The sequence below is a fragment of the Myxine glutinosa genome, chromosome 2 (assembly GCF_964187855.1).
Source record: "Myxine glutinosa chromosome 2, kmMyxGlut1.1, whole genome shotgun sequence".
NCBI lineage: Eukaryota > Metazoa > Chordata > Myxini > Myxiniformes > Myxinidae > Myxine > Myxine glutinosa.
This window is the reverse complement of record NC_136262.1, coordinates 28,982,474-29,009,395: the sequence shown is the minus strand read 5'-3', so window position 1 is coordinate 29,009,395 and position 26,922 is coordinate 28,982,474. Positions and strand designations below refer to the sequence as shown.

The 26,922-nt window shown below is 46.6% G+C and overlaps 1 protein-coding gene across 2 annotated transcripts in view; it reads left to right on the top strand.

The window, feature by feature from the left end:
- LOC137421949 (FSD1-like protein) overlaps positions 1–26,922 on the top strand; it is a 99,746-nt gene that overhangs the window by 51,448 nt on the left and 21,376 nt on the right. For both annotated transcript variants that reach the window (XM_078773050.1, XM_078773049.1), the window contains exon 8: positions 12,617–12,715. In XM_078773050.1, coding sequence (XP_078629176.1) covers positions 12,617–12,715 — 99 coding nt within the window. The remainder of the gene's footprint in view (positions 1–12,616; positions 12,716–26,922) is intronic.

Below are 26,922 nucleotides of genomic sequence, written 5' to 3'. Positions count from 1 at the left end.
AGTTAATCCATCTCCTTGTGAAACATGGAGACTTAGCTCCGGGTGACTTAGCTCCGACCTCAAGTCCTCAAGCTCAAGTCCATAACTCTGCAGCTATGAAAATAGCAGTAGTCGACGCCATAGTTCTTGTACAGAAATTGTCGACAAAACCAGCTGCAACAGTAACCGTTGAAGATCTCAGTGTCAGCTTTAATACCAGATTGATGTCACTGACAAGACATTTTGACGAAGTTATCCTCGTGTTTGATACTTACAAGGCCGATTCGTTGAAGCAAACTACAAGACAAAAAAGACGAGGGGGGCACAATCCAGTCCAGTACCAAGTGAAGGACAATACCAAGATCCAACACATCACCATGAAGCGGTTCTTGTCACACGATCAGACAAAGTCAGATTTGGCAGAATATCTGGCTGAGAAAACGTTGGAGTACAACAGAGATGCCTCCAAGCTGATAATTATATGTGCAGCAGGAAAGGCCAAGAGTAACAAAGGCGTGCATTTTGAAGACAATAATCATGAGGAGGCAGACACTCTGATGATTCACCAAGCAGTGCTGGCAACTCGCCGCAATCCCAACGCAGAACAGCTTACCTTCTTCTCTCCTGATACGGATGTCCTGGTCTTGGTCATAGCTAACTATGATGTTCTGCTCAAAAACACTGCTGTCTCCCTTGTGTCGGGCCTTGTGCAAGTGCAACCAATCTGGAACAATCTTGGCGTCGAAAAGGCCAAGGCATTGCCAGCATTCCACACATTCACAGGAGCAGACAATACTGGACGGTTTTCGCGAATAGGCAAAACAACATGGTTTGAAGCTTTCGTCAGAGCCGATAGTGACGTGATACAGGCCATGAGAATGCTCGGTGATGCTGCAGATGTGACCGCAGATCAGATGTCCAACTTGGCAAGATTTGTATGTGCAGTGTACGTACCAAAGGGAATATGTATCAACAGCATTCCGGAGTTGCGCTGGTACCTCTTCTGTAAACACATGACTGAAAGTCACAAGTTACCTCCAACGCTAGGGGCTCTAAATCAGCATGTTGATCGTGTACATCTTCAGGCAAGGGTATGGGCTCAGGCTACTATCGCACATCAAGTGTTCCTGGATCCACAGCAACATGGCTACTTCAAGGACAACGATGGGGAATTGAAACCACTAATGACAGATGTACCACCAGCACCGAAAGCAATACTTGAGATGGTCAGATGTCAGTGCAAAGGAGACTGCTCATCGAGACGGTGTTCATGCCGTGCCAATGACTTGGCATGCACAGACTTGTGTTTGTGCAGCTCCGAATGTGAAAACGGCAATGACTGTCAACCTGTTCTCTGCTCTGACGACAGTGATGAGGACATTTGAAAACCTATGAGGACAAAATGTTGATGAATGTTGACAAAGATAAAATTTCATCTATGGGAAATATTCTATGTTCAAATAAAAGTAATTATTACATGTATAATTATGGATTGTATAGCCTCATCTCTATATACTTACCTCTTGAATACATAAATCACCTGTTTAGGATATATGAGGGATGTGGTTTCATAATTATGATCCGTGTGCCACAATGTAGCGAAACATCACTCAATGTGGTATACATATTCAGAAAAAAACATGTTTCCTGAAAGTGGCCATCTTGAAAATCCGCTGTAGGCTGCCACCTGGTATCCCAGGGTAGGTGTAGATTATTTTAGATGGCTTCATGTGATTCCTCATCCCCAAAAATGTGGGTATAGGTGTTGGAATCAGCACTCTAGGTGGTTCGGATGTTGAGATATCGCGAAAAATAGGTTTCCGATGGTGGCCATTTTGAAAATCCAATATGGCCGCCAAAGAAAAATTTGCGCAAATGGAAACATGGTTTTTCGGATTCCTGGTGCTATCAGCTTTCCAAAAATGTATAGTTTTGCTAATCTCCACAAAAAAAGAACGAAATTACATAACAAACCTGACTAGTTGGTGTACTTGACCGTTCCTGAAGTTGAGTAATGTCCACGCCACAATGTAATAGTGACTTAGATGAGACTATGCAATCGCACAGACATTTGATGCACAAATAAACAAATCTACCATCAAACCATACAGTTTTGTTTCAAACGCAAGTTCTGCAAAGCAGGAGGAGAATTCCATGCTATCATTGTAATATAAACTAGAACGGGCACTCGGTAGAGCGCATACCTTCGCCGCAGCTACTGTTCTGTACTTGGCATGGGAGTGTAGGGAACAGAACAGTGAACAGTTTGGTGCTGATTTCATGCAAATCGGATAAGAATTGACCGAGTTATGACAAAAAACGCACATTTTGCAAGGTCGTGACCCCCCTGACCTTTGACCCCCAACCGCTAACAAGGGTAATGTCTTCACTGGGTCATGTCGTATATCACAAGATCGGGCATTGAATTCTGAACATTTTGGCATTAGTTGCATGCCAATTGGATAAAAATTGACCGCGCTATGGTAAAAATACGATTTTGACCTTTTCGTGACCTTGACCTTGACCTTTGACCCGATTGCTCCCAAAATCTAATCAAATGTGTCCCGTATAATAACCAATCATCCCACCAAATTTCATGCAATTCGGTTGAATACTTTTTGAGTTATGCGAATAACATACACACACACACACACACACACACACACACACACACACACACACACAGACATACAAATAAATACACAGCGATCAAAACATAACCTTCCGCTTTTGCGAAGGTAACTACACAGCAGGTGCAGTTATTGCTGATGCTGTAATAATTATTTTATAATAAGTAAAATATTCAAGTCATGTACTGTTAAACTTGTAATATAAAGAATATAGACAGGTATTACTCAAACCGATATTACTGATTCTACTACTACTACTGATGCTATTACTACCACTACCACTATTACTACTGATACTATTACTACTGATACTATTACTACTGATACTATTACTACTGATACTATTACTACTGATAGTATTACTACTGATACTATTACTACTGATACTATTACTACTGATACTATTACTACTGATACTATTACTACTGATACTATTACTACCACTATTACTACTGATACTATTACTGCTGATACTATTACTACTGATACTATTACTACCGATACTATTAGTACCGATACTAGTACTACCGATACTATTACTACCGATACTATTACTACCGATACTATTACCACCGATACTATTGCCACCGATACTATTGCCACCGATACTATTGCCACCGATACTATTGCCACCGATACTATTGCCACCGATACTATTGCCACCGATACTATTGCCACCGATACTATTGCCACCGATACTATTGCCACCGATACTATTACCACCGATACTATTACCACCGATACTATTACCACCGATACTATTACCACCGATACTATTACCACCGATACTATTACCACCGATACTATTACCACCGATACTATTACCACCGATACTATTACCACCGATACTATTACCACCGATACTATTACCACCGATACTATTACCACCGATACTATTACCACCGATACTATTACCACCGATACTATTACCAAGTCTGAGGGTGTCTACGGGGGTCAAATTGGTTCCAGCTTTGACCCCCCCCCCCTCCCCCCCCTAAAATAGATATTTGCTTTCTTCTCTGAAACGGCACACATAATTTCGATGAAACTTCACCACAACCTTCACCACGAGTGATGTGCCAAAGTTCGTTGACGGAATTAAAAAAAAAAAGCTGCCCCGTTTGGGGTCTACAGAGTGGTTGCCCCTCAAAATATGTGCTTGCTTTCTTCTCAGAAAGTACACATGCAATTCTGATGAAACTTGACCACAACCTTAATGTGTTGGTTTGGCGAATGTGTTGGTTTGGCGAATGTGTTGGTTTGGCGCATGTGTTGGTTTGGCACATGTGTTGGTTTGGCACATGTGTTGGTTTGGCGAATGTGTTGGTTTGGCGAATGTGTTAGTTTGGCGAATGTGTTGGTTTGGCACATGTCTTTGTTTGGCGAATGTGTTAGTTTGACGAATGTGTTGGTTTGGCGAATGTGTTGGTTTGGCGCATGTGTTGGTTTGGCGAATGTGTTAGTTTGGCGAATATGTTGGTTTGGCACATGTGTTGGTTTGGCCAATGTGTTGGTTTGGCACATGTGTTGGTTTGGCGAATGTGTTAGTTTGGCCAATGTGTTGGTTTGGCACATGTGTTGGTTTGGCGCATGTGTTGGTTTGGCGAATGTGTTGGTTTGGCGCATGTGTTGGTTTGGCGAATGTGTTGGTTTGGCGAATGTGTTAGTTTGGCGAATGTTTGTTTGGCACATGTCTTTGTTTGGCGAATGTGTTAGTTTGGCGAATGTGTTAGTTTGGCGAATGTGTTAGTTTGGCGAATGTGTTAGTTTGGCGCATGTGTTGGTTTGGCGAATGTGTTTGTTTGGCACATGTCTTTGTTTGGCGAATGTGTTAGTTTGGCGAATGTGTTAGTTTGGCGAATGTGTTAGTTTGGCGAATGTGTTAGTTTGGCGAATGTGTTAGTTTGGCGAATGTGTTTGTTTGGCACATGTCTTTGTTTGGCGAATGTGTTAGTTTGGCGAATGTGTTAGTTTGGCGAATGTGTTAGTTTGGCGAATGTGTTAGTTTGGCGAATGTGTTGGTTTGGCGCATGTGTTGGTTTGGCGAATGTGTTGGTTTGGCGAATGTGTTGATTTGGCACATGTGTTGGTTTGGCGAATGTGTTGGTTTGGCGAATGTGTTGGTTTGGCGCATGTTAGTTTGGCGAATGTGTTGGTTTGGCGCATGTGTTGGTTTGGCGAATGTGTTGGTTTGGCGAATGTGTTGGTTTGGCGAATGTGTTGGTTTGGCGAATGTGTTGGTTTGGCGAATGTGTTGGTTTGGCGAATGTGTTGGTTTGGCGCATGTGTTAGTTTGGCCAATGTGTTGGTTTGGCGCATGTGTTGGTTTGGCGCATGTGTTGGTTTGGCGCATGTGTTGGTTTGGCGCATGTGTTGGTTTGGCGCATGTGTTGGTTTGGCGAATGTGTTGGTTTGGCGAATGTGTTGGTTTGGCGAATGTGTTGGTTTGGCGAATGTGTTGGTTTGGCGAATGTGTTGGTTTGGCGAATGTGTTGGTTTGGCGAATGTTTTGGTTTGGTGAATGTTTTGGTTTGGCGAATGTGTTGGTTTGGCGCATGTGTTGGTTTGGCGAATGTGTTGGTTTGGCGCATGTGTTGGTTTGGCGAATGTGTTGGTTTGGCGAATGTGTTGGTTTGGCGAATGTGTTAGTTTGGCGCATGTGTTGGTTTGGCGAATGTGTTGGTTTGGCGAATGTGTTAGTTTGGCGCATGTGTTGGTTTGGCCAATATGTTGGTTTGGCGAATGTGTTAGTTTGGCGCATGTGTTGGTTTGGCCAATATGTTGGTTTGGCGCATGTGTTGGTTTGGCGCATGTGTTGGTTTGGCGAATGTGTTGGTTTGGCGAATGTGTTGGTTTGGCGAATGTGTTGGTTTGGCGAATGTGTTGGTTTGGCGCATGTGTTGGTTTGGCGAATGTGTTGGTTTGGCGAATGTGTTGGTTTGGCGAATGTGTTGGTTTGGCGAATGTGTTGGTTTGGCACATGTGTTGGTTTGGCGAATGTGTTGGTTTGGCGCATGTGTTGGTTTGGCGAATGTGTTGGTTTGGCGAATGTGTTGGTTTGGCGAATGTGTTTGTTTGGCGCATGTGTTTGTTTGGCGCATGTGCTAGTTTACCCATGTTGTATCAAAGTTTGTTCCTGGCATTTAACAAATCGGGGTCTGAGGTGGTCTATGGGGGGGGGGGGGGGGACTTGCCCCCCAAAATAGGTACTGTATTTGCTTTTTTTCTCAGAACCTACACACCCAATTTCAAGGAAACTTCACCACAACCTTCATCATCCGTGATGTAACAATGTTTGTTCAAGGAATTGGAAAAATTTCCGTTTGAGGAGGTACACGGGGTGGAAGGGGGGGGGGGGGGTTTGCCCCCCAAACTAAGTATTTTGTTTGAAATCTTATGATAATGTTAGTATGATTCTACATGCTGCCCTGTCTCCTAGCAACCATTGACATTGGTTAAAAATACCTTTAGTTAGTGCAGTTTACTGTTTATTCTACCAGGTGAGCGCCAGGGGTATTGCCCCTATGTTTTCAATGATAAACTTTAACTGAATACTTTACTATATTCGTTGGGGAGTTTGTCTTTGTAGTCTGTATAAGCAATGCGCATCATTTTATTTCCTGCTGTCATGCACATGCTGAAAACGAGGATTGTGGAAAACGAAATGTCGGAGGGTGGATCAGTTAGCGATTGTGAAATTTGAAGGTCTAACCCTAATAACAACAATAACATCAAGGCTGTTCAAATTTACAAATGAGTGGCTGCACAGTGTGGTGGTGAATGCCTGTCAAGGACATTTGTTATATATTAAATAATACCTTGGAGATGACATATTCTCAGAATGAGGCTATTAATAATGATGTGCTACACTGGATACGTACATGTAAATACAGTTACATCCACAGGTGATATGGTACTGGAAAATTCCACAAATGTGGGGGCATGGTTTGAATGTGGGTTTAAGAAATTTTAACTACATTATCTAGGCTCATGGAATTGCTACGACGCAAACGAATCAGGAGAACCTAACAAAGGAAACAGTAGGTTTGGGATAATCGTTGACTTGTGTGAATAATTGCATTTTTTTAAATTACTTTTTTGTTTAGTTATTTTGGTGGGGGGGGGGGGGGGGGTTGGGGTGTTGAGTGGGAGTCACTGTGCTGGTAACTGACCCCCTGTGACTGTACATGTATGGCCTGGCCATTCCGACTGCTGATGCCTTACAAGTTATACAAAAAAAAAAAGAAAAAAAAAGGGCTATTCCTCAAATCTTCTTTGATTGTGGCCATTGCTATTTCGTATTTGTTAGTTGAAGTTTTTATTATTTATTCTTGCTTCATTCATTAACAACTTATTTTAGAAATAAATACAAACCTTACTATTGAGATACCAAATTGAATCATTCCCATTCCTCTTCGAACGATGTCCTTGGTATTCCGATTAATAATAACTTGTCCCAATTACTCTATCGGGGTACAAGCACTCCACTGAGTTGTCTAGCCTGGGTTTGAATCTTTACGCAGCTATAAACTGTCATCCATGTGTTTCTCAGGCAGGACGACTCATCAATGTGTGTGCTGTCCCTCGGCTATGTTAAACCAAGTGTTCCATCTGTCGCCATTGGTTGGTGGATGTTAAAGCTTCCACCATATCTTTCTCAGAGAGTAGGTGAGTTATTGCCGGCATCCTGAACAAATTGCAAATTCCACCACCCTCAGACGAGTATTCTGCCTCGAATTAGTGGCGAACCGTCCTGGATTGTAAACAAAGCCAAGAAACTGTTTCATTTCCGTTTCCGGTCCCTGGAGCAAGGAAGCGTCTTCGACCTCTGCACGGCAGCAAAAGTTAAAGTATTTTTTCCATTCGTGTCTTCGTCAATTTCTACTCGTTTTTTATTGTGCATGTGTTGCAGTGTGTTTTCCAGTTGGTGTTGATTTGCAATTCTTGCAAACTTTTGTATAATTTAATCGTTTTCTGTCTCACCGCGTGCGCGGCCTGGTTTCTCTCGGCTTCCATACCCCCATATGTGTTCTGTGAATTTAAGTTCTTTCCTTCGCTGTATTGCTTATTTCTTAGATTTTCTCTTCTCCCCCTAACTTCCCCGAACATCGACTACTTGTCTAACGTTTTAAATCTCTTCACGTCTCTTCTCGTCTCGTCATGTCTCGTCACGTCACGTCACGTCTCTTCAAAGCTGTCCATGCGTGCACGCTTTCGAAGTTAAGTAACTTTTCACAATTGTGTTTTTGTCGAAACTGTATCTTTCTTTCGGTGTATGTACCTATTGGTGTGTCTTTAATAGTATTCTTGGTGTTGGTTTTTCATACCTGTGTACAGAATCGTCGGTTAGTTCGTGTCGCGTATTCTGACGCCTAGTGTAGTACTAGTAGGCTACCGTGTCTGTAGTACTAGTACAGTGTGTCAGTGTTGTACTGACGTGAAGTACAGTGTGTCAGTGTAGTACTGATGCTATCGTGTCAGTGTAGTACTGACGCTTAGTGTAGTCCTAGTAGGCTACCGTGTCTGACCTTGGCTTGAGGCTTTGTTTCTGTCTCAGCGATTCTTCGATTGCGCTCTCAATTACTTTCGGTCTCTATTTTTCACGTTTCACGTTGTCTCTGTTTCTGTTTTCATCTCAACTCAAAAAATAATAATAATAATAATAATATTCCCTTCTCTGTTCTTATCCGTTGTTCGTTCTTATTTGTTCGTTGGTTCTTGGACCACGTTGTTCGTGATCACGTGTTCACGTTGTTAAAAAATGTTTCAACTGTCCCCTGAAGAACTGTATTCTGTCATATACTATAACACCTTTTTCTTCTTCTTCTATAAAAGGATGCTTTTGACTTGCTCACCAAATCTATTCATTCCAAAAAAAAATTCCATCTCTTACAGTTACAGTGCCTCTTTCATCCATTCCCTAAACTCTCCAGAACTCCACCCATCCTTCAGCGTCCTCAAACGTATTTTTGACTCGTAGGTCTCAAGAAACCCATTTTGCAATAAATGTTCGTTTCCCATTAATCGTTCACTTTCTAAAATCCAATCTCACCTCTCCCCTCCAAATCTTCCCCATCACCCCTTCCCTCCAAAACGTCCCCATCACCCCTTCCCTCAAAAACTTCCCCATCACCCCTCCCCTTCAAAACTTGCCCATCACCACTCCCCTCCAAATCCACCCCCTTGCCCCTCCCCTCCAAATCTTTCCCATCACCCATCCCTTTCAAATCTTGCCCATCACCACTCCCCTCCAAATCCACCCCCTTGCCCCTCCCCTCCTAAACTCCCCCCACACCCCTCCCCTCCGAGACCCTCCCTCACCCCTCCCCTCCTAGACTCCCCTCACCCCTCCTCCTCAAAGCACCCTCCCCGCTTCTTCCCCCTTCCAACTTTCACCTTCATCTCCCTCAACCTTCTTCCTCACTCGTCCCCCTCCTCAAATAACACCTCACTGCGCCTCACTCAATCACCATCAAACCTTTTGTCCGCCCCATTCTTCCCTTTCTCCAAGCTATTCTGAAATCTCTGACACACCTTCAACCGCTCTCCTTACCTCTTCCTCCTCTTCCACATCTTACCCTACCGCTCCCCCCCCCCCCCCCCCCTGTTCTGTATCCGATGCTCCCCCTTCTTCTTTAACAGTATGGACCTCAAACATCCAGGGCCTTCGCTCACACTTGACTGATCTCTCCATACAGGTTGCTTCTGATAAACCAGACGTGATCCTGCTTAACAGAAACTTTCCTCCTTCATGATGTCTCTGATTCCTTGGTATCTCTCCCAGGTTACTCCCTCCTCCGGTATGATAGACCTGAGCCTCGTCATGGAGGGGGGGTTGCTATCTTTATTAAAAAAACTCTCTTCCCCACTCGCCCTGCACTGCCCTCTCTCCACCTCACCCCCAGGAATACCTTTGGCTACGGCTTCCCCTTCGCTCCCACCTTTTGTTCATATGTGTGTTGTACCATCCACCAAACAGTGATGACTCCATCTACATCTCGCTGTCTGATAATATGGACCAACTTCTATCTACCCATCCCAACTCTCTCTTCCTCATATGTGGTGATTTCAATTGTCACCATGCCAGTTGGCTGGGTGTGGGTACCTCTCTCACCAGCCATGGCTCTTCAGCAAAGGACTTCTGCGACTCACTGGGACTGACACAATCTGTCAATTTCCCGACCCGGATCTCAGTCAACGGAGCATCTTCTCTTCTGGACTTGGTTATGACTAACTTCCCTGAAAATGTCTGCTGCTCTTCTTCTGCTCCAATCGGCTCATCTGATCATGTGCTTGTTAAAGTGGACATCTCTCTGACCATTCTCAGAAAGCCTCCTCAGCGTCTACGAGTCTGGCATTTCACTCAGGCCAACTGGCACGGTCACGGTCTTCAAGCAGCCATCAATCATCTGGACTGGTCTCACATCTCTACCGCCTCTGACATCAACTCATCCTGGGAATTCTTCCAAAGTAAATTGCTCTCTCTCATGCACAGATTTATCCCATCTCGTCTTCAGTTGTCATACCCTTTCTCCCGTCCATGGTACACGGAATCTTGTTGTGAGGCTGTTGCCCAGAAACAACTTGCTTTCGTCTCCTGGAAAGCTAATCCAACGGAAGGAAATCTCATTTCCTTTCACAAAGCCCGAAACAAGTGTGTGTCCACCCTCAGGAGAGCCAGGAAACAATATCTCTCCGTTCTCAGGACAGAACTCTCTTATCTGTCTCCCTCTTCCAAATCCTGGTGGCGTCTGGTCAAATCTGTTTCTGGTGTTTGTTCCCCCTCCATCCCCTCCCTCACCTTAAACGGCCACACGGCTGACTCCGCACGTGAAAATGCTGAATGCCTCAACTCTGTGTTTGCCTCTAAATCTTGTGTCCCAAACCCATCCCTCTCTGTACCCACCGTACCCAGTCGTACCCAGCTGCTCCTGGACTCTGTGTCCTTTCCTCCTGACAAGGTGGAAAAGTTTCTGTCAACCCTCGACTCTGATTCTGCAACTGGACCTGATGGCATCAGCCCACCGGTCCTAAAATCTTGTTCCTCCGCTCTTTCACTCCCTCTCTCTGTTCTCTTCACCCTCTCTTTTGCTCAAGGTCATCTGCCATCTGCTTGGAAATCTGCCAACATCACCGCTTTGCACAAAAAAGGTGCAAAAACAGATCCCAGCAACTACAGACCAATCAGCCTTCTCCCAATTATCAGCAAAGTCATGGAATCCATCATTGCTTCAGATATGAAATCTTTCCTCATCTCCAATGGCTTAATCTCTGATCATCAATTTGGTTTCAGACCTGGTCACTCTACTCTGGACTTGCTGCTTCTACTTTCTCAACAATGGATGGAGGTCTTCAATGCCAAACAGGAAATTAGAGCTGTCTCCCTTGACATATCACATGCTTTCGATACGGTCTGGCACCCCGCTCTGCTCACCAAACTCTCCTCTTTTGGTATCCATGGAAATCTCCACGCATGGCTGGCGGACTTCCTCTCTAGTCGTAGTCAACGTGTGGCCCTGAATGGGTTTCTCTCATCTCCTCTTCCTGTTCAGGCTGGAGTTCCCCAAGGCAGTGTTCTGGGCCCTGTGCTTTTTCTGGTGTTCATCAATGATCTCTCTGACTCTCTTGAAAATCCTCTCTATCTCTTTGCTGATGACTCTACTCTCTGTCGCTCCATTCTCCATTCTTCATCCCTCAGATCGGCAGTCTGCAGCCTCCTCACTCTCTGCAGACCTGGACAAAATCACAGACTGGTCAAACAAGTGGAACGTCTTTCAATCCTGACAAATCTCACACTCTTACGATGTCTCTCCGAAAAGACCGACTGGACAACCCTCCCATCCACTTTCTGAATAATCCTCTCCAAGAAGTTCTGTCACTCAAGCTTTTGGGTCTCACTATCTGCCATGATCTTTCCTGGGAAAACCACATTTCAAATCTGGCCTCCAAAGCCAGTCGCCGACTGGGCATCCTCCGTCGTGCGAAGTCCTTCCTTGGCACACCTGAGCTCCTCACCACATACAAGGCTTTCATCCGCAGCTCAATGGAATACTGCTCTCCCCTCTGGGCTGGTGCTCCTGCCTCGCACCTAGCTCGTCTTCACGCTGTTGAAACCAAAGCATTCAGAATCATTGGAATCTCCCGCGATGAAGCTAACTCTAAGGGCCTCTCACTCACTCACCGCAGGCAGGTTGGTGGTCTTTCCGTCTTCTACCGACTCCTCTCTGGCCTTGCCCCCCCAGCTCTCTCTGGGCTCTGTCCAGCAAATATTCCTACAGGTCGCACAAGATCTGCCTGCAACCCTCTTATGGTTAAACTGCCAAAATCAAGACTCTCTGCTCACCTTCACTCCTTCATTCCTCTTTTCTCCCACCTCTGGAACAAACTCCCTCACTCTCTTCAATCCCACTCCACCCTCCAGGTCTTTAAAACAGCTGTTCACCACCATCTCTTATCTTCCCCCATCCAAAACCTTGATCTTTTCTATCCCCGCTAATTTCACCCCAATTCCACTTTTTTGAAATACCAACTTCTGTCCTGGAAGTCCTTGGTGTCCTTGTGTTTTATACTTCTCCCACCCCCCCGCCCCCCCACCCCCCGTTCCCACGCCTCCTTCCCCCAAGCCCTCTCCCTCCCACACATCTCCCTGCTCTTAAATGTTGTGTGCTCTCAAGTGTTTGTGTGCTCCCCCTTCTCTTGTCTTCCGCTCCCTCTTTTTATATATTTTTGTTTGTCTGGTTGAATTGTTTGTGAAGTAAATGTCAGCTCTTTCACGAGCCTCGATTCAGTATAGAAAAAAAAAAAACTGCTTCAGCAGAGCATGGTACATGAGTACGAGTCCAATTGGTTTCAGACATATGAATTGGCCTCAAACCACGGTGCTTTGCTTGGAAAGCAGACCATGCTTGTCTGCTATCTTTGAGCCTATCACACGATAAATAAATGTTCTACCGTTTTATAAATAAAGTTTTGAAATGTTGGTTTCTTTTTTTTCTTTTTCTTTTCAGGGCTCGTATTTGAGTATAACTACATGTCTGTGCGTGTGCGTGCCTGTAACAAGGCAGTGGCTGGCGAGTACTCAGAAGCTGTCATCTTTGAGACTCCTGGTGAGCAAAAATGGCCAATGTGCCATTTATTTATTACATTCACAAGTATAGCAATTTTTGAACCTCTCTTCCTCCCATCCCTTGCTTCCCTTTCCCATCCCCTTTGCTCTATTCAGCTCCTCTTCCCATTTACTTTTCTATTCTAAAATGTTTGCTCGTGAAACGGGTCTTGGCTTTTTGGTTTTCTGTTATGGGGGGGGGGGGGGGGGGGGTGTGTGTGTGTGTGTGTGTGTGTGTGTGTGTGTGTGTGTGTGTGTGTGTATACACAGTACATACATATATATATATATATATTGTTGTGGATCTGCCGCCGGCCTTCTCCCCTTAACAAGGGGGGATTAATCCCCTTGTCTTTACTGACCTGGCGCTACCCGAGACCTATTACGTCCCTTCCGGACAGCGCCAAATAGGGTTTCGGGACCAAATTCGCTCGTACCTAAGTACTAGCGCTGCCCTGGAAGCGAGGAAATAAGCCTCGCACAAACCACGTGTGATGGTGATACGCCGAGCGGTTTGCGTACATGTGATCCGCGCCGTTAGAGATAGTGGAACCCGATTCAAGCGGTTTTACTCGTGCCACGCTTAGTCAATGGAGAAATCACGGGAACGATCGAATTCAGAAGAAAAGGAAGAACAAATAGGTTTAATTATTATGCACGTATTTACAGCTCAGGACGAAGAGACCCCGGCACGTCCTGCGAAGATGGAGGTAGGCGAAGGCAGGAACTCGTATCGTGTCGCACGAACAAAGCGGCAATAATCTCGGGGCGAACGGTAGAGGGCGGACTTTGCGCGGCTGGCGGTTATTCAGCCGCGTTCACTCGCTTTCGCTGAACCGCGCAAGTTATAACCGCCCTGGCTGCGCCCACGTATTCCTCGTAACCAAGTTCATACTTCGCGAATGATTCACTTCATGCAAGTCTCCTTTCTCCTCACTCAGAACTCCTCGACTCAAATTGACGAGCGCCTGCCTCTCCCTTCTCATAACTGAGGTGGGGGCTTGTCGCGATCGGTTTTATTGTCCCCCGTCACACCGCGGAGCGAAAGGGGGACTATGGCTTTCCCCTCCGTCCGTGTGTCCGTCCGTCCGTCCGTGCGTGTGTGCATAAGCGAAGGACGGCTTTCGAATTTGGTGTGTGGGTGCAACCCACGTCAAAATCCAAGATGGCCGCCGCCATGTATGTCTGACGCCATGTATGTCTGAACCTTGTGAGAGGAATATCCTGAAAAATAAGCGAAGTACCAACTTCTAATCTGGTGTGTCGGTGTATCTAGGCATAAGGAAGAAAGCTATTGAAAATTGGGTCGCCACGTCAAAATCCAAGATGGCCACCGCCATGTATGTCTGAACCTTGTGAGCTGAATATCTTGAAAAATAAGCGAAGTACCAACTTCTAATCGGGTGTGTGGGTGTATCTCGGCATAAGGAAGAACGCTATTGAAAATTGGGTCGCCACGTCAAAATCCAAGATGGCCGCCGCCATCTATGTCTGATCCTTGTGAGCTGAATATCTTGAAAAATAAGCGAAGTACCAACTTCTAATCTGGTGTGTGGGTGTATCGAGGCATAAGGAAGAACGCTATTGAAAATTGGGTCGCCACTTCAAAATCCAAGATGGCGGCCACCATATATATGTCAACCTTGTGAGCGAAATATCTTGAAAAATAAACGAACTACTAACGTCTAATCTGGTGTGTGGGTGTATCTACGCATCATGAAGAACGCTCTTGAAAATTGGGTCGCCACGTCAAAATCCAAGATGGCCACCGCCATGTATGTCTGAACCTTGTGAGCAGAATATCTTGAAAAATAAGCGAAGTACCAACTTCTAATCTGGTGTGTGGGTGTATCTAGGCATAAGGAAGAACGCTTTTGAAAATTGGGTCGCCACGTCAAAATCCAAGATGGCTGCCTTGCGTCTTCCACTTTGTCAACTCGCATCACTTCACCGACGGGGGGCCTAGGCGTAACGCTTGTTGCCACGCCCTTAGCCCGATCAAATGTCCCAACCACTCCCTGTGACGCTGTGCTGCAGCCACATGCTGTGAGTCCTGATTGGTGGCTCATTCTTACCGTTCCCACTGCTGCCGCGCCAATCTCAACCCTCCTCCACCTGCCGAGGCCTACCTCATGTTAACTCGACTCGTGAGCAACCAATACTTAACAAACTGGATCGAGCCTGCAGAGGTGGAATGGTTTGTAGAAGTAGGGCCTATCCTCCTGTCTTTTCAACAATGCAGGATTAACATTGGAAGGGGCCTACTCTCACATATACCAAGACATAACTATACTACAAATGAGGCTACGTGTTGTTCGTGTGACTATCTATGGGGGGGGCAAACTGTTAAACTTTATTAACCTTTACTGTACCAATCTCAAAACCGCAGCACTGACCCCCTCCCTCGTCAGACTCGTCCCCGAGTCGAACCCACACAGGTGTGAACGACCGGTTTTGAGCAAGACTTGGGACTACTTTTTAATTATGTGTGACACTTAGATGTGGTTCCCCTCTAACATTTAATCTAACCTGTGTATGTGACAGTTTTACAACACTAAATATGTCCCACCTACTGCGTTGTGTAACTAACTAACAGACTTGCACCCACAACTAACCGAATTGCGGAATTAATTCTCAAACTACACATAAAGCCGGTGGGTAGCATCTTATTTGCAATCACAGAACCCTAATTATTTACCTCTCTATAACCCAGGACCTGTTCTTTTTTTTGGAAAGAAGATTGGAGGGGAGAAAAAGAACAACAATACACCAAAACACATTCATCAATGCACAGTTCAAAAAGTTCACCATTTGCTGCTGGGCCGCTTCTTCTTCTTGCTTCAGCTTCTGTGTGCAATAAAAACTTAGTTCTTCTTTCCTGGCACACCAGAAGAAAATGTACAAGAACCCGTGTTCGTTTTCATTTGTCAGCAGGGCCAACCCTATGTGGTCCAACTGCGTGACATTGATGCCACTCAAAACCAGTGGTCCGAAGATGAAAGGTAAGTTTGCAGCAAATGACTGCTCAGCAAAGTGTAAAGCCACAAAACGTGTGGTCCATGTGTAATGTGGTGCAGCAAAGTGTGTACATGTGCAGCAAAGTTATAATAAGGACTACGGCAGCAAAGTACCGTGCCGTTCACCTGCACGGGTGTAGAAATGTGCAGCCGCACAGGGGTAGCAAGGTGCAGCTGCACAGGTGTAGCAAAGTGCAGTTGCACAGTTTGAGGTTGCTTCACAACTCCTCCTCCAAAATGGGTCCATGGGTGGGGAGGAGAGACAAAGCACAGTTAGCAAAGGAAAGGGAGCAAGGGTACACATCAATCAAGGCAATGCAACATGAGGGGCGTGGGAGAGCGAGCAGAGCAAGCTCGTCCCTAACCGTTCGTACCCCCCCGCCAACCCCCCCACAATGTCAGCTTACACTACCCTTGCCCTTCCCTGTATTTACAAATTACAAATCCGTCTCCACGTCCTGTCTCCCATATCCCCCTCTAAGCCGAATTTGTCGTCCAATCCCTCCCAAGAAGGAAGAGATGGAATACCCACCATGTCTCATCACTTCGAGATGCGTCTTACTCACTCAAATCATCCACTTGGTGCTGGTGCGGAGCTTTGTCACCTTGGTGAATGAATGTGGATGGTGCGAAGGGACTTCTCAATTCCTAACTAAACTAATGACATAAACTCAGTTACACTACCCGGGGTCATGCCCTGCCAATCGGCATCTTTAAACTATGCGGTTCTAAAAACCAATTCCCATTGACCCACCCTGTGGTGCTCTTCCAAATTTGGGTCTCACTCCCCAATTTTTCAATCTGTGCCTTTGCACAATTTCGGGGCTGAGTCGTGTGGCTCCACTAGCCAGGTCTACCTACCTGCGCACCTCCGCCACTGAAGTCGCCCCCCGAGCTTACCTTGCTCCTTGCGACTACCTAAATTGGGGAAGGCGCCTCCTGGCTCTCTCACCCCCTGATGCCTTCTCTGGCATTGGGCTACCTGGGTCCTTCTCCTGGATCCTCGGGCCCCATTGAACACTACTCATAACCCTAACTGGCTCCCAGAGCCTATCTGCGGCCTCACCTGGCCGACAAACTATCAGTGGCGGAGTGCTCCAATAACCATACGCACCAACAAAGCCCACACGCCCAGCCATTCCACAGACTCATGCGCCCATCCAAGCACTTCTTTGCCACTACCTGCACCACAGGTGTCAATATCCAATAATTTACCTAAGCCCTCTACCTGACTTTAAACTACCATCCCCGGGTATTCGTGAAGGGGTCCATCTTCCCCCATTCACTCCTTCGCACCATGCATTCCACACCTTCTATCTCCCACCAAGCATTCCACACCAAATATTCTTGCACAACTCTTGTGCTCACACACCTGTTCCCCACTTGCACACCACGCAAGTCAATTCACTTCAACACACAACACATAAAAACATTGCCTCAAACAGGGAACCATGATTGTCATGGGGCCCACAAGGCTAACCCCCGCTCTAGCGGGGAAAATGGCCTTAAAACGATCATTCATTCATTCATACACTCCATTCGTCCTCAATACACCACCTCTGGTTATCCCCAACCAATTCCTCATTTGCTCAAGCTCATCCACACACAGTGATTCTCATTCAATTCCTCATTTGCTCAAGCTCATCCACACACACACAGCATCATCTAACTAACTACTCCTCCCCCTAATACTCGTGCTCCCCTGTCTTCCCTTACACTAAGCACTCCCTCGTCATTATCATCCAACTAAACTCACTACGGCCCCTCTACCTGTACAAAAGTCACTACTTAAATCTCAGTCTCCTATTGTCATTTACTAAATCTCTAACAATTAACCTAGCCTGCCCTCGGCTAGTTTACACTGCCACCCCATAATCTAGTGCTCATGTGCCCCAATGTGAGGAATGGTAAAACGACCATCCCTCCACACCGGGCACCATTCCCCAACACTATCACCCCCGAGTCCTCTGCACTATGAGCCCCCGTCATTGGAGGTACTGGGTCCTGCCTCGGCCTCTAAAGCCGAGGCGATCCATGAGGGCGCCTGTTCGCCTGTGTAGGGTCTCACTCGGTCGGCATGGACGATCCGAGGGGGGGCTCGTGGCCCCATTTTTATCTTAATGACCACGTCACAAATTTGCGCCAGGGTGACCCCCGGGCCTTGCCAGGGCGAGGTGAGTTTGGGACACCTGCCCTTCCGCCTCTGGGGATTGAAGAACCAAATCTTCATCCCTGGAGAATACTGACACCCCTGGCTCCGGTGGTCGTACCTGCGCTTCATCTTGGCAGCTGGCGGCGTGCGAAGGCATGGACTCTCTCCATGCCTTCCTCCAGGTGACGTGCATAGCCCTCCCCCGGCAGTCTATCAGAGGTTTCTGGCACGGGACCGCATAGCAGGTCGGCGGGAGCCCGCAACTCCCGCCCGTACATAAGCAACGCCAGACTGCATGCGGTGGCCCCGTGCTGGCTGGTTCGGTACGCCATTAACAAATACGGGAGATGTTCGTCCCAGTCGTCCTGATGGGTGGTGGTGAATAACGCCAATTGTTGGATTAGGGTTCGATTGAATCTTTCCACCATCCCGTCAGATTGTGGTCTTAAGGGCATTGTTCGTGTCTTTCTAATTGACAGGAGCTTGCACACATCTTTTAGCAATTGACTCTCAAAATTTCGACCCTGGTCGGTGCGCAGCTCCTCCGGAATCCCATGCCTACATACAAATCCTTCCACGAAGGCCTGTGCGACCACCCCGACTTCTTGGTTGGGGAGGGCATAGGCCACTTGGTGAAATACTCCATTACAACGAGGATGTACTTATTACCTTGGCGGGTGCGGGGTAGTGGTCCTAGAATATCCATGGCCCCCCGCTCAAGGGGAGCCCCACCTGGTGTAATTGAAGGGGGGCCCTCATCCTCCGTGCTGGTCCCTTTTTAGCAGTACAGGCGTCGCATCTCCGACACCAGTCCTGTATATCGCGCCCCATATTTATTTACCAAATTGTTTCAGATGTTAACAAATTTGGTTCGGGTCCAATCCCACACCTGACACCAATTGTTGCGGATTCGGGGGTCGGCGCTCCCCTTATCAAGGGGGGGGTAATCCCCTTGTCTTTTAAGCTGGCTGTCCCCCAATCCTGGAAATTATAACGCTCCTTTCCGGTCGAGATTGGCCAGGGTGATTGGTCAATGGAGTCCCAAATACCTGAGTGCCAATCCGACCGCAAAGCAGGGAGATAACTCCCGCTCGGACCGCGGACAAGATGGAAATTGCCGAACGGTTTAGCAATCCGAAGGCCGAGCCATTAACAAAAGACTAACCCGATCCTGAGCGGTTCCCAAATCGTGCCACAGGTACTCAATGGAGAGAAAGGATGAAGACGATCGAATGGAGAGGAAACCAAAGTAAAGGAAGAACAAATATGATTTATTAATTATGTACAAAAAAAACCCAAAGAGGAAACGAAAGGGAAAGAATATACAAGAAGAAGAAGAAGCAGGACACAGGGCAATCTTACCTATACAGTTTTACTTAACCCCAGGATGAACAAACAGACTTACACGGGAGGGTAGTGGTAGGGGGAGAAGGTCCAAGCAGATGGTCCAGGCGATGGGATCCGGCTCCAGTCCACCCAAGTCCGGCTCCGGGTCCGCGGCGAAGAACGGCCGGCAGCTTCGCGTGTCTTTGGTGCACGACCGGACCTTTGCATATGCGAGGGCTGGACTGCCGCGTACGTAATATGTGCACCTGCTGCCTCTCTCTCTCTCTCTCTCTATGTTCATAAGCGCCTTTCGAACGAGATCAATTCAATCCAACGAGTTCATCAATCACCAGGTGCGCTCCGCGCAGTTCGTGCACAATGACCTCCCCTCGCGCAGTCCTCTTTACAGTCCTTTTCTGTGTAAAGGCGCTGCGCTTGCGCTTATATAGGGCGTTTTGAAATCGAGCCGCGTATTCTCGCACTCTGCCCACCGGTAAGCTCACCTCAGCCCTGGTTGGTTAGCGAGGGCTTACCGGCTCCGCCTGTTACCGGTCGATGACAGGGTTACACCTCGTTCTGGGCGCTCCGCCCCCTTCTTCTCCAAGCTTGACCGCGTGCGTAATGGCAGCGCTAAGGCAGCGAACGCTGCTGGCAAGGCACGTACCACAATTTGGAGAGTCAAGCCGCAAAATGAATGGAATTGAAAAGGACCGATCTTATTTAATTAATGCAACGCAGATTCAATTATTGGGAACACAGCCTTACCTAAACACAGACTAAGGAAATAACTAAAGTCCTATGGTGTCCTACGTGTTGCTTGTGGACTAACTATGGGTGCGACCTTATTAAATGATAGGATATTTACAAGAGTTATTATTTACAAGTGAGGGGTTCTAAAACCGCAACTATATATATATATGTATATATATATATATATATATGTATATATATATATATATATATGTATATATATATATATATATATATATATATATATATATATATATATATATATATACACACTACATGACCAAAAGTATGTGGACACCCCTTATAATTAGTGGATTCGGCTATTTCAGCCACACCCATTGCTAACAGGTGTATATATAATCAAGCACACAGCCATGCAATCAACATAGACAAACATTGGCAGTAGAATGGGCCATACTGAAGAGCTCAGTGACTTTCAACGTGGCACTGTCATAGGATGCCACCTTTCCAACAAGTTAGTTCGACAAATTTCTACCCTGCTGGAGCTGCCCTGGTCAACTGTGAGTGCTGTTATTGTGAAGTGGAAACGTCTAGGAGCAATAACAGCTCAGACACGAAATGGTAGGCCACACAAGCTCACAGAACGGGACCGCTAAGTGCTGAAGCGCGTCGTGCGTAAAAATCGTCTGTCCTCTGTTGCAACACTCACGACCGAGTTCCAAACTTCCTCTGGAAGCAACGTCAGCGCAACAACTTTTCGTCAGGAGCTTCATGAAATGGGTTTCCATGACTGAGCAGCCGCACACAAGCCTCAGATCACCATGTGCAATGCCATGAATTTGGAATGAGATGTGTGATGTTCGGGTGACGACATTCTTTTGGTGTGTGTGTGTGTGTGTGTGTGTGTGTGTGTGTGTGTGTGTGTGTGTGTGTGTGTGTGTGTGTGTGTGTGTGTGTGTGTGTGTGTGTGTGGCGTTGCTGCGGTTTTGAGTTTTGTACAATAAAGGTAAAATTTCGCCCTTATAGTTAGTTACATTGCAACATGTAGCCTCGCGATAGTGCAGTTATATCATAGTATGTGTAAGAATAGTCCTTTTCCTGTGTTAGTCTTGTGTTGATTAGAATAATGAGAATAGGTCCTTTCATTGCCTCCATTGCCTTATGCCTCCATTGCCTCCTTGTGCTGCCTTTGGCTTTTTGGTGCGAATTGACACGAGGTGGGCCTGGCAGGTCGGGTCGGGACCGAATGAGGGTGGCGAAGAAGCTGACGGTAAGGGCAAGCCGCCAATCAGGGCTCAAAGGGAGTGGCTGCGGAAATGTGTCACAGGGCGTGGTTGGAACATTCGAGAGGGCTCAGGGCGTGTCCATATAACCCTTTGCGCAAAGCCCCCATGAGAGAAGTTCGGTGAGTTAGAGGCAGTTCAGCGAGTTGAGTTACGAGCAGTTGAGTAAAGCGCTCGTATTAAAGTGACGCTTGGTTGAGCTTGAGGCTGAGCTTCCATTGCATTGGATTACGTGAGTGATAGCGCGCTGGTAACTCGACGCGCTGTGGAAACCCGCCGAGAGACGCGTACATTCCTTCCCGCCTTTCCTGCCTCATCTGCTGCCTTTTGTTCGAGAGACGTGCTGCGAGGATCCTTCCCACCACCTGCTTGCCGTCTTCGCGGGACGTGCTGGGACCGTGGAGAGCACGCCGGGCCGCCGTTCTTGGATGACCAAGGCAGCGCGTGGACACCAGCCTACCTGCAATTCCCCTGTGTGAGTTTGATCGGGCCCGCTTCTGGGAATAAGTATAAGACTGATTAAGTTCTGCTCTATGTCTGCTTTCTACCAAATTGTACATACTTGTGTAAATACTAATTAAATCCTGTTATTCCTTTATTCGACCGTCTTGTGTTTTCCATCATTGACTAAGCGTGGTACGAATAGAACCGCTCTAATCGGGGTCCAATATTAACGGTAATTGCACGGACCACGTGGTACGCAATCCGCTCGGTGTAGTCAATTTACACGTGGCTCGTGCGAGGCTTGGTTCCCCGCTTCCGTGGCGGTGCAGGTATTTAGGTACATGCGAGACTTGGTCCCGAAACCCTACCTTGCGTTTGCCCGGAAGAGGCGTTTCAAGTCTCGGTTATGCCGGCCCAGAAAGAACAAGGGGCTTAATCCCCCCTTGGTAAGGGTAGGAAGGGCGGCGGAAAACAGTAACTATATATATTTATATATATATATTTATATATTTATATTTATATATATATATATATAATATATATATTGTTACGGTCCGCGGATTAGATGTTATTTACCGAGCGGAAGTACCGCGGCCGAACAGTTTTTCCCCGATTCACCCAGACGTTGGCCGTATCGCGCCACAGCTATTCAATATGGAAAAGACTAAGACGACGAATGCAAAGAGGAAGAAGAAGACGTACAGAAGAGTAACGGGGTTTATTATTTACACACACATAAGCAAAAAGAGCAGTCACGGTTATTTACAGGGGACATGAAAAAGCAGGTAACACAGTGCAAATTACTAGCTTATACAGACTTAATTGACTACCCAGGACAGAACGAACAGAACAAACTCACGTACACGAATGGGGAAATTGCAGGCAGGATTGGCTGGAAGGAGAGGAAAGTCCAATGGGTCCGGCAGCACGAATCGGCGCGTTGGGCAGCCGCCGTTCCTTCGCGGCCCTGCTCCAAACTGCCGTCCAGGCCCCAAATGGCTGTCGAGTCTTGTTGCTGCTGTAGACGCTGCTGCTGGCGAGCAAGGTGACGAATAGCAGGCTTTTGCGCTTCCCTGGATGATCTCTGCTTTTGGACCTCACAACTCAGCTCTTGTCATAGCTCATCTCTCTTCTCAGCTCATCTCTGATCTCAGCTCATCTCTGATCTCCTCTTGGGAGCGTCCCGCGGCGGGTTATATAGGCCCCGCCCCTCAACCTTCGCGAACCTCCTTGATGTTTCTCTCCACACCCTCTCCAAGTCCAACCCCTTGTTCGTGGTTGGTTGAGTGGGGCTGACTCACTCCTCCCCTCTATGACGAGGTGGGGACCCACCTTTCTTCCCCAACCCTGCCTCGTGGCCAATGGCGGCTTTGGAGGGGATGTAATTGCCAAATTGAGGCTTGGCCATTACGAAAGGGGAAATGGAGGTTTTTGGGAATGGGAATGAAGGGAATCTATCTTTTTCACTTGGTACAATGGAGTGTCAGTTTAATGGAAGACAAGGCCTTACCCTAAAACACATAATAAGGATATAAACTACTGAACAAGGGTTTTATCGTGTCCTTCAATGTGGTGTTTCATGGAATTAACTACCGGGACGCCCTTTTTACCTTTACACAACTCTGGAGGCAGGAGGGGCCATAATCAACAATGTTACACAGCAATTTACCACAATACAACACAATTTAAAAAATACAATCCTCATATCCGCAACAATATATATATATATATATACAGTGGAACCTTGACTTACGAGTTTAATTCGTTCTGTGACCGAGTTCGTAACTCAAATTGCTCGTTTCTCAAATCAAATTTCCCCATTAAAATGCATTGAAATGCTATTAATCCGTTCCAGCCCGCCAAAAACCACACCAATTTTTTTTTAAATATACAGTATATATAAAAATATCTCGCGCTTTATATTTCACCTGTATGCAGCATACAAGTTGGCAGGATGGCCTGGACTGGAGGTACGCACACTTGACTCTAAAGTCTAAACTGTCCAGCCTGGGTTTGAATCCCGACCCAGCTATAACCTGTCATGGGTGAATCACAGGCAGGGTGATTCATCAATGTGTGTACCGCTAAACTGGGCGCCCCGTTTGCGTCCCATTAGTTGTTGGATGTTAAGGATCTCACCGTGTTTTCCACAAAGAGAAGGCGAGCTATCGCCGGCACTCTGAACAAGTTGTGGCCTGGCATGCTCTTCTCCTCTGCCGTTATATACGTCCTCCTCGGCACCTCGCTCATGTTTTTCGACGATTGCGTGTTTTATATCCAAGCACAAGTTTTATATAAAACACGACGATTGCGTGATTTATATCCACAAGTTGTGGCCTGGCATGCTCTTCTCCTCTGCCGTTATATACGTCCTCCTCAACACCTCGCTCATGTTTTTCGACGATTGCGTGTTTTATATCCAAGCACATCATCCTCTTCTTCTTCTCAGTACCGTATTTTCCACAAAGAGAAGGTGAGCTATCGCCGGCACTCTGAACAAGTTGACGGCAGAGATACTGTACTTGCACGGCAAGATAACCACGTGACCGGAACCCACCTGGTGGCGTAAACTCAAAATAACCAACATGCGAAAACAAAAATGCAGCGCTATACGGCAGAGATACTGTACTTGCACGGCAAGATAACCACGTGACCGGGTGGCGAAAGCTCGTAACTCAGATCTCGGCTCGCATCTCAAAGCAATAAACCGCCCGAGCGACGGCTCGTATCTCGAAAAACTCGTAAGTTGGGGCACTCGTAAGTCAAGGTTCCACTGTGTATATATATATATATATATATATATATATATATATATATATATATATATATATATATATATATATATATATATATATATATATATATATATATATATATATATATATATATATACAGTGGAACCTCGACTTACGAGTGCCCCAACTTACGAGTTTTTCGAGATACGAGCCGTCACTCTGGCAGTTTATTGCTTTGAGATGCGAGCCGAGATCCGAGTTACGAGCTTTCGCCACCCGGTCACGTGGTTATCTTGCCGTGCACGTACAGTATCTCTGTCGTAGTATAGCGCTGCATTTTAGTTTTCGCATTTCGGTTATTTTGAGTTTCCGCCGCCAGGTGGGCTCCGGTCACGTGGTTATCTTGCCGTGCACGTACAGTATCTCTGTCGTAGTATAGCGCTGCATTTTAGTTTTCGCATTTCGGTTATTTTGAGTTTCCGCCGCCAGGTGGGCTCCGGTCACGTGGTTATCTTGACGTGCACGTACAGTATCTCTGTCGTATAGCGCTAATGATATATAACGCCGCCGATAATGATATGATAATTTATGATAATCTATGCAGCACGACGTGGTCCTCACGTCACACAAGGCGCCTTTGCCGGCGCAAAACGGCTCTCTCAGGGTCAAACTCGGTATCGTTTTGAGCGCACGGTTCAGACCTTCAAGAAAAAGTTTATTTTGTAAAAATCGAGCCACGCGTTCAAAAGATATGACCGGTTTTGTTCGCCGGCACGTCGGCGCTCGAATCGAATCGAGTTAAAACGAACACTGCCGTTGTCGGGTCCGTCTGAGACAACCACCGGGCCTAGAACGCTGGGACCGGTCTCGTTGGATAGGCCTGGATCAGATCTCGAAACGCTGGAAGCTGCACCTCTCTGTGATAATCTTGTGGACCATGACAAGAGATCGTGCGACACGTGGTTATCATGCCGTGCAAGTACAGTATCTCTGCCGTCAACTTGTTCAGAGTGCCGGCGATAGCTCGCCTTCTCTTTGTGGAAAACACGGTGAGATCCTTAACATCCAACAACTAATGGGACGCAAACGGGGCGCCCAGTTTAGCGGTACACCCATTGATGAATCACCCTGCCTGTGATTCACCCATGACAGGTTATAGCTGGGTCGGGATTCAAACCCAGGCTGGACAGTTTAGACTTTAGAGTCAAGTGTGCGTACCTCCAGTCCAGGCCATCCTGCCAACTTGTATGCTGCATACAGGTGAAATATAAAGCGCGAGATATTTTTATATATACTGTATATTTAAAAAAAAATTGGTGTGGTTTTTGGCGGGCTGGAACGGATTAATAGCATTTCAATGCATTTCAATGGGGAAATTTGATTTGAGATACGAGCAATTTGAGTTACGAGCTCAGTCACGGAACGGATTAAACTCGTAAGTCAAGGTTCCACTGTATATATATATATACAGCAATACCTCGTTTTACGCCATTTCAACCTACGTCAAATCCGACTTTACGCCACTCTTCTAGAGTAAATTTCAGTTCAGCGAACGTCATTATGTGCGACTTTACGTCACTCCGACATCATAATAGGACGTGAAAAAAATATATTTAAAATAAATAAAATAGTACATAAAAATTAACAATAAAAGAAGCTAAAAAAACAATTAAAAATACAATAAAAAGCACATTAAAATATTTTAAAAATGTACGTATACGTACGCGTAGCTGCTGGTTCTCATTCAAAACAAAGGCGACGCCATATGCATTTTGTCCTGTGCTGTGGTCGCGTGCTTGCTTTGCCTTTCGCTGTTATTTTTGTGATTATTCCTTTACTGTATAAAACAACCAACGCAACGTGGAAACGGCGAAACATGATGACGATGCCGGCTCGGATGACCGTGACCGTGTCATGCCTCGAGCCGGAGTGCCTCTTCGGGCACCTCGCCGGCATCCGGCGTCGTCGAACCGATCGATGTGCACATGTGCATGGATTTGCAAATGCCTGCCTGTACGTCGTCGTTTCTGCGTATATCGCATCGTCCAAAAAAAAAAGAAGCAAGCAACTTCGGCCGCTCGAGGAAAGACGGGGCACGCCTACGACTCGGAGGCGAGCGTCGATCCCTGGGGCGGCCGGGTTCACGGAACCCTGAGCTCGTTCGTTCGTCACAGACACGACACGACCACCGGTGAAACTGCTCGGACACGTTGGGTAAAGCACGCCGTGGTGAAGCGGGCCGCGGAGCCACTCGGCACACAAGCCAGCTCACGGTCAACACGTCCATGCCGGTCACCCTGTTCGAGGAGAAGACCCGACTGATAGAAAACAACGGAGGGACTCCCGACGGGGAGCGGCAAAGATTCAGGGCGAAGCCACAGCCTCCTCCAGTTATTTACTCTCGTTTTACGGTGTTTGCCTTCATTTTAAGGCATTACGCCCGGTTTACGTCAAAAACCTAGTTGCGTCACGGCTTATGGAACCAATTAATGACGTAGGCCGGGGTATTGCTGTATATATATATATATATATACATATAT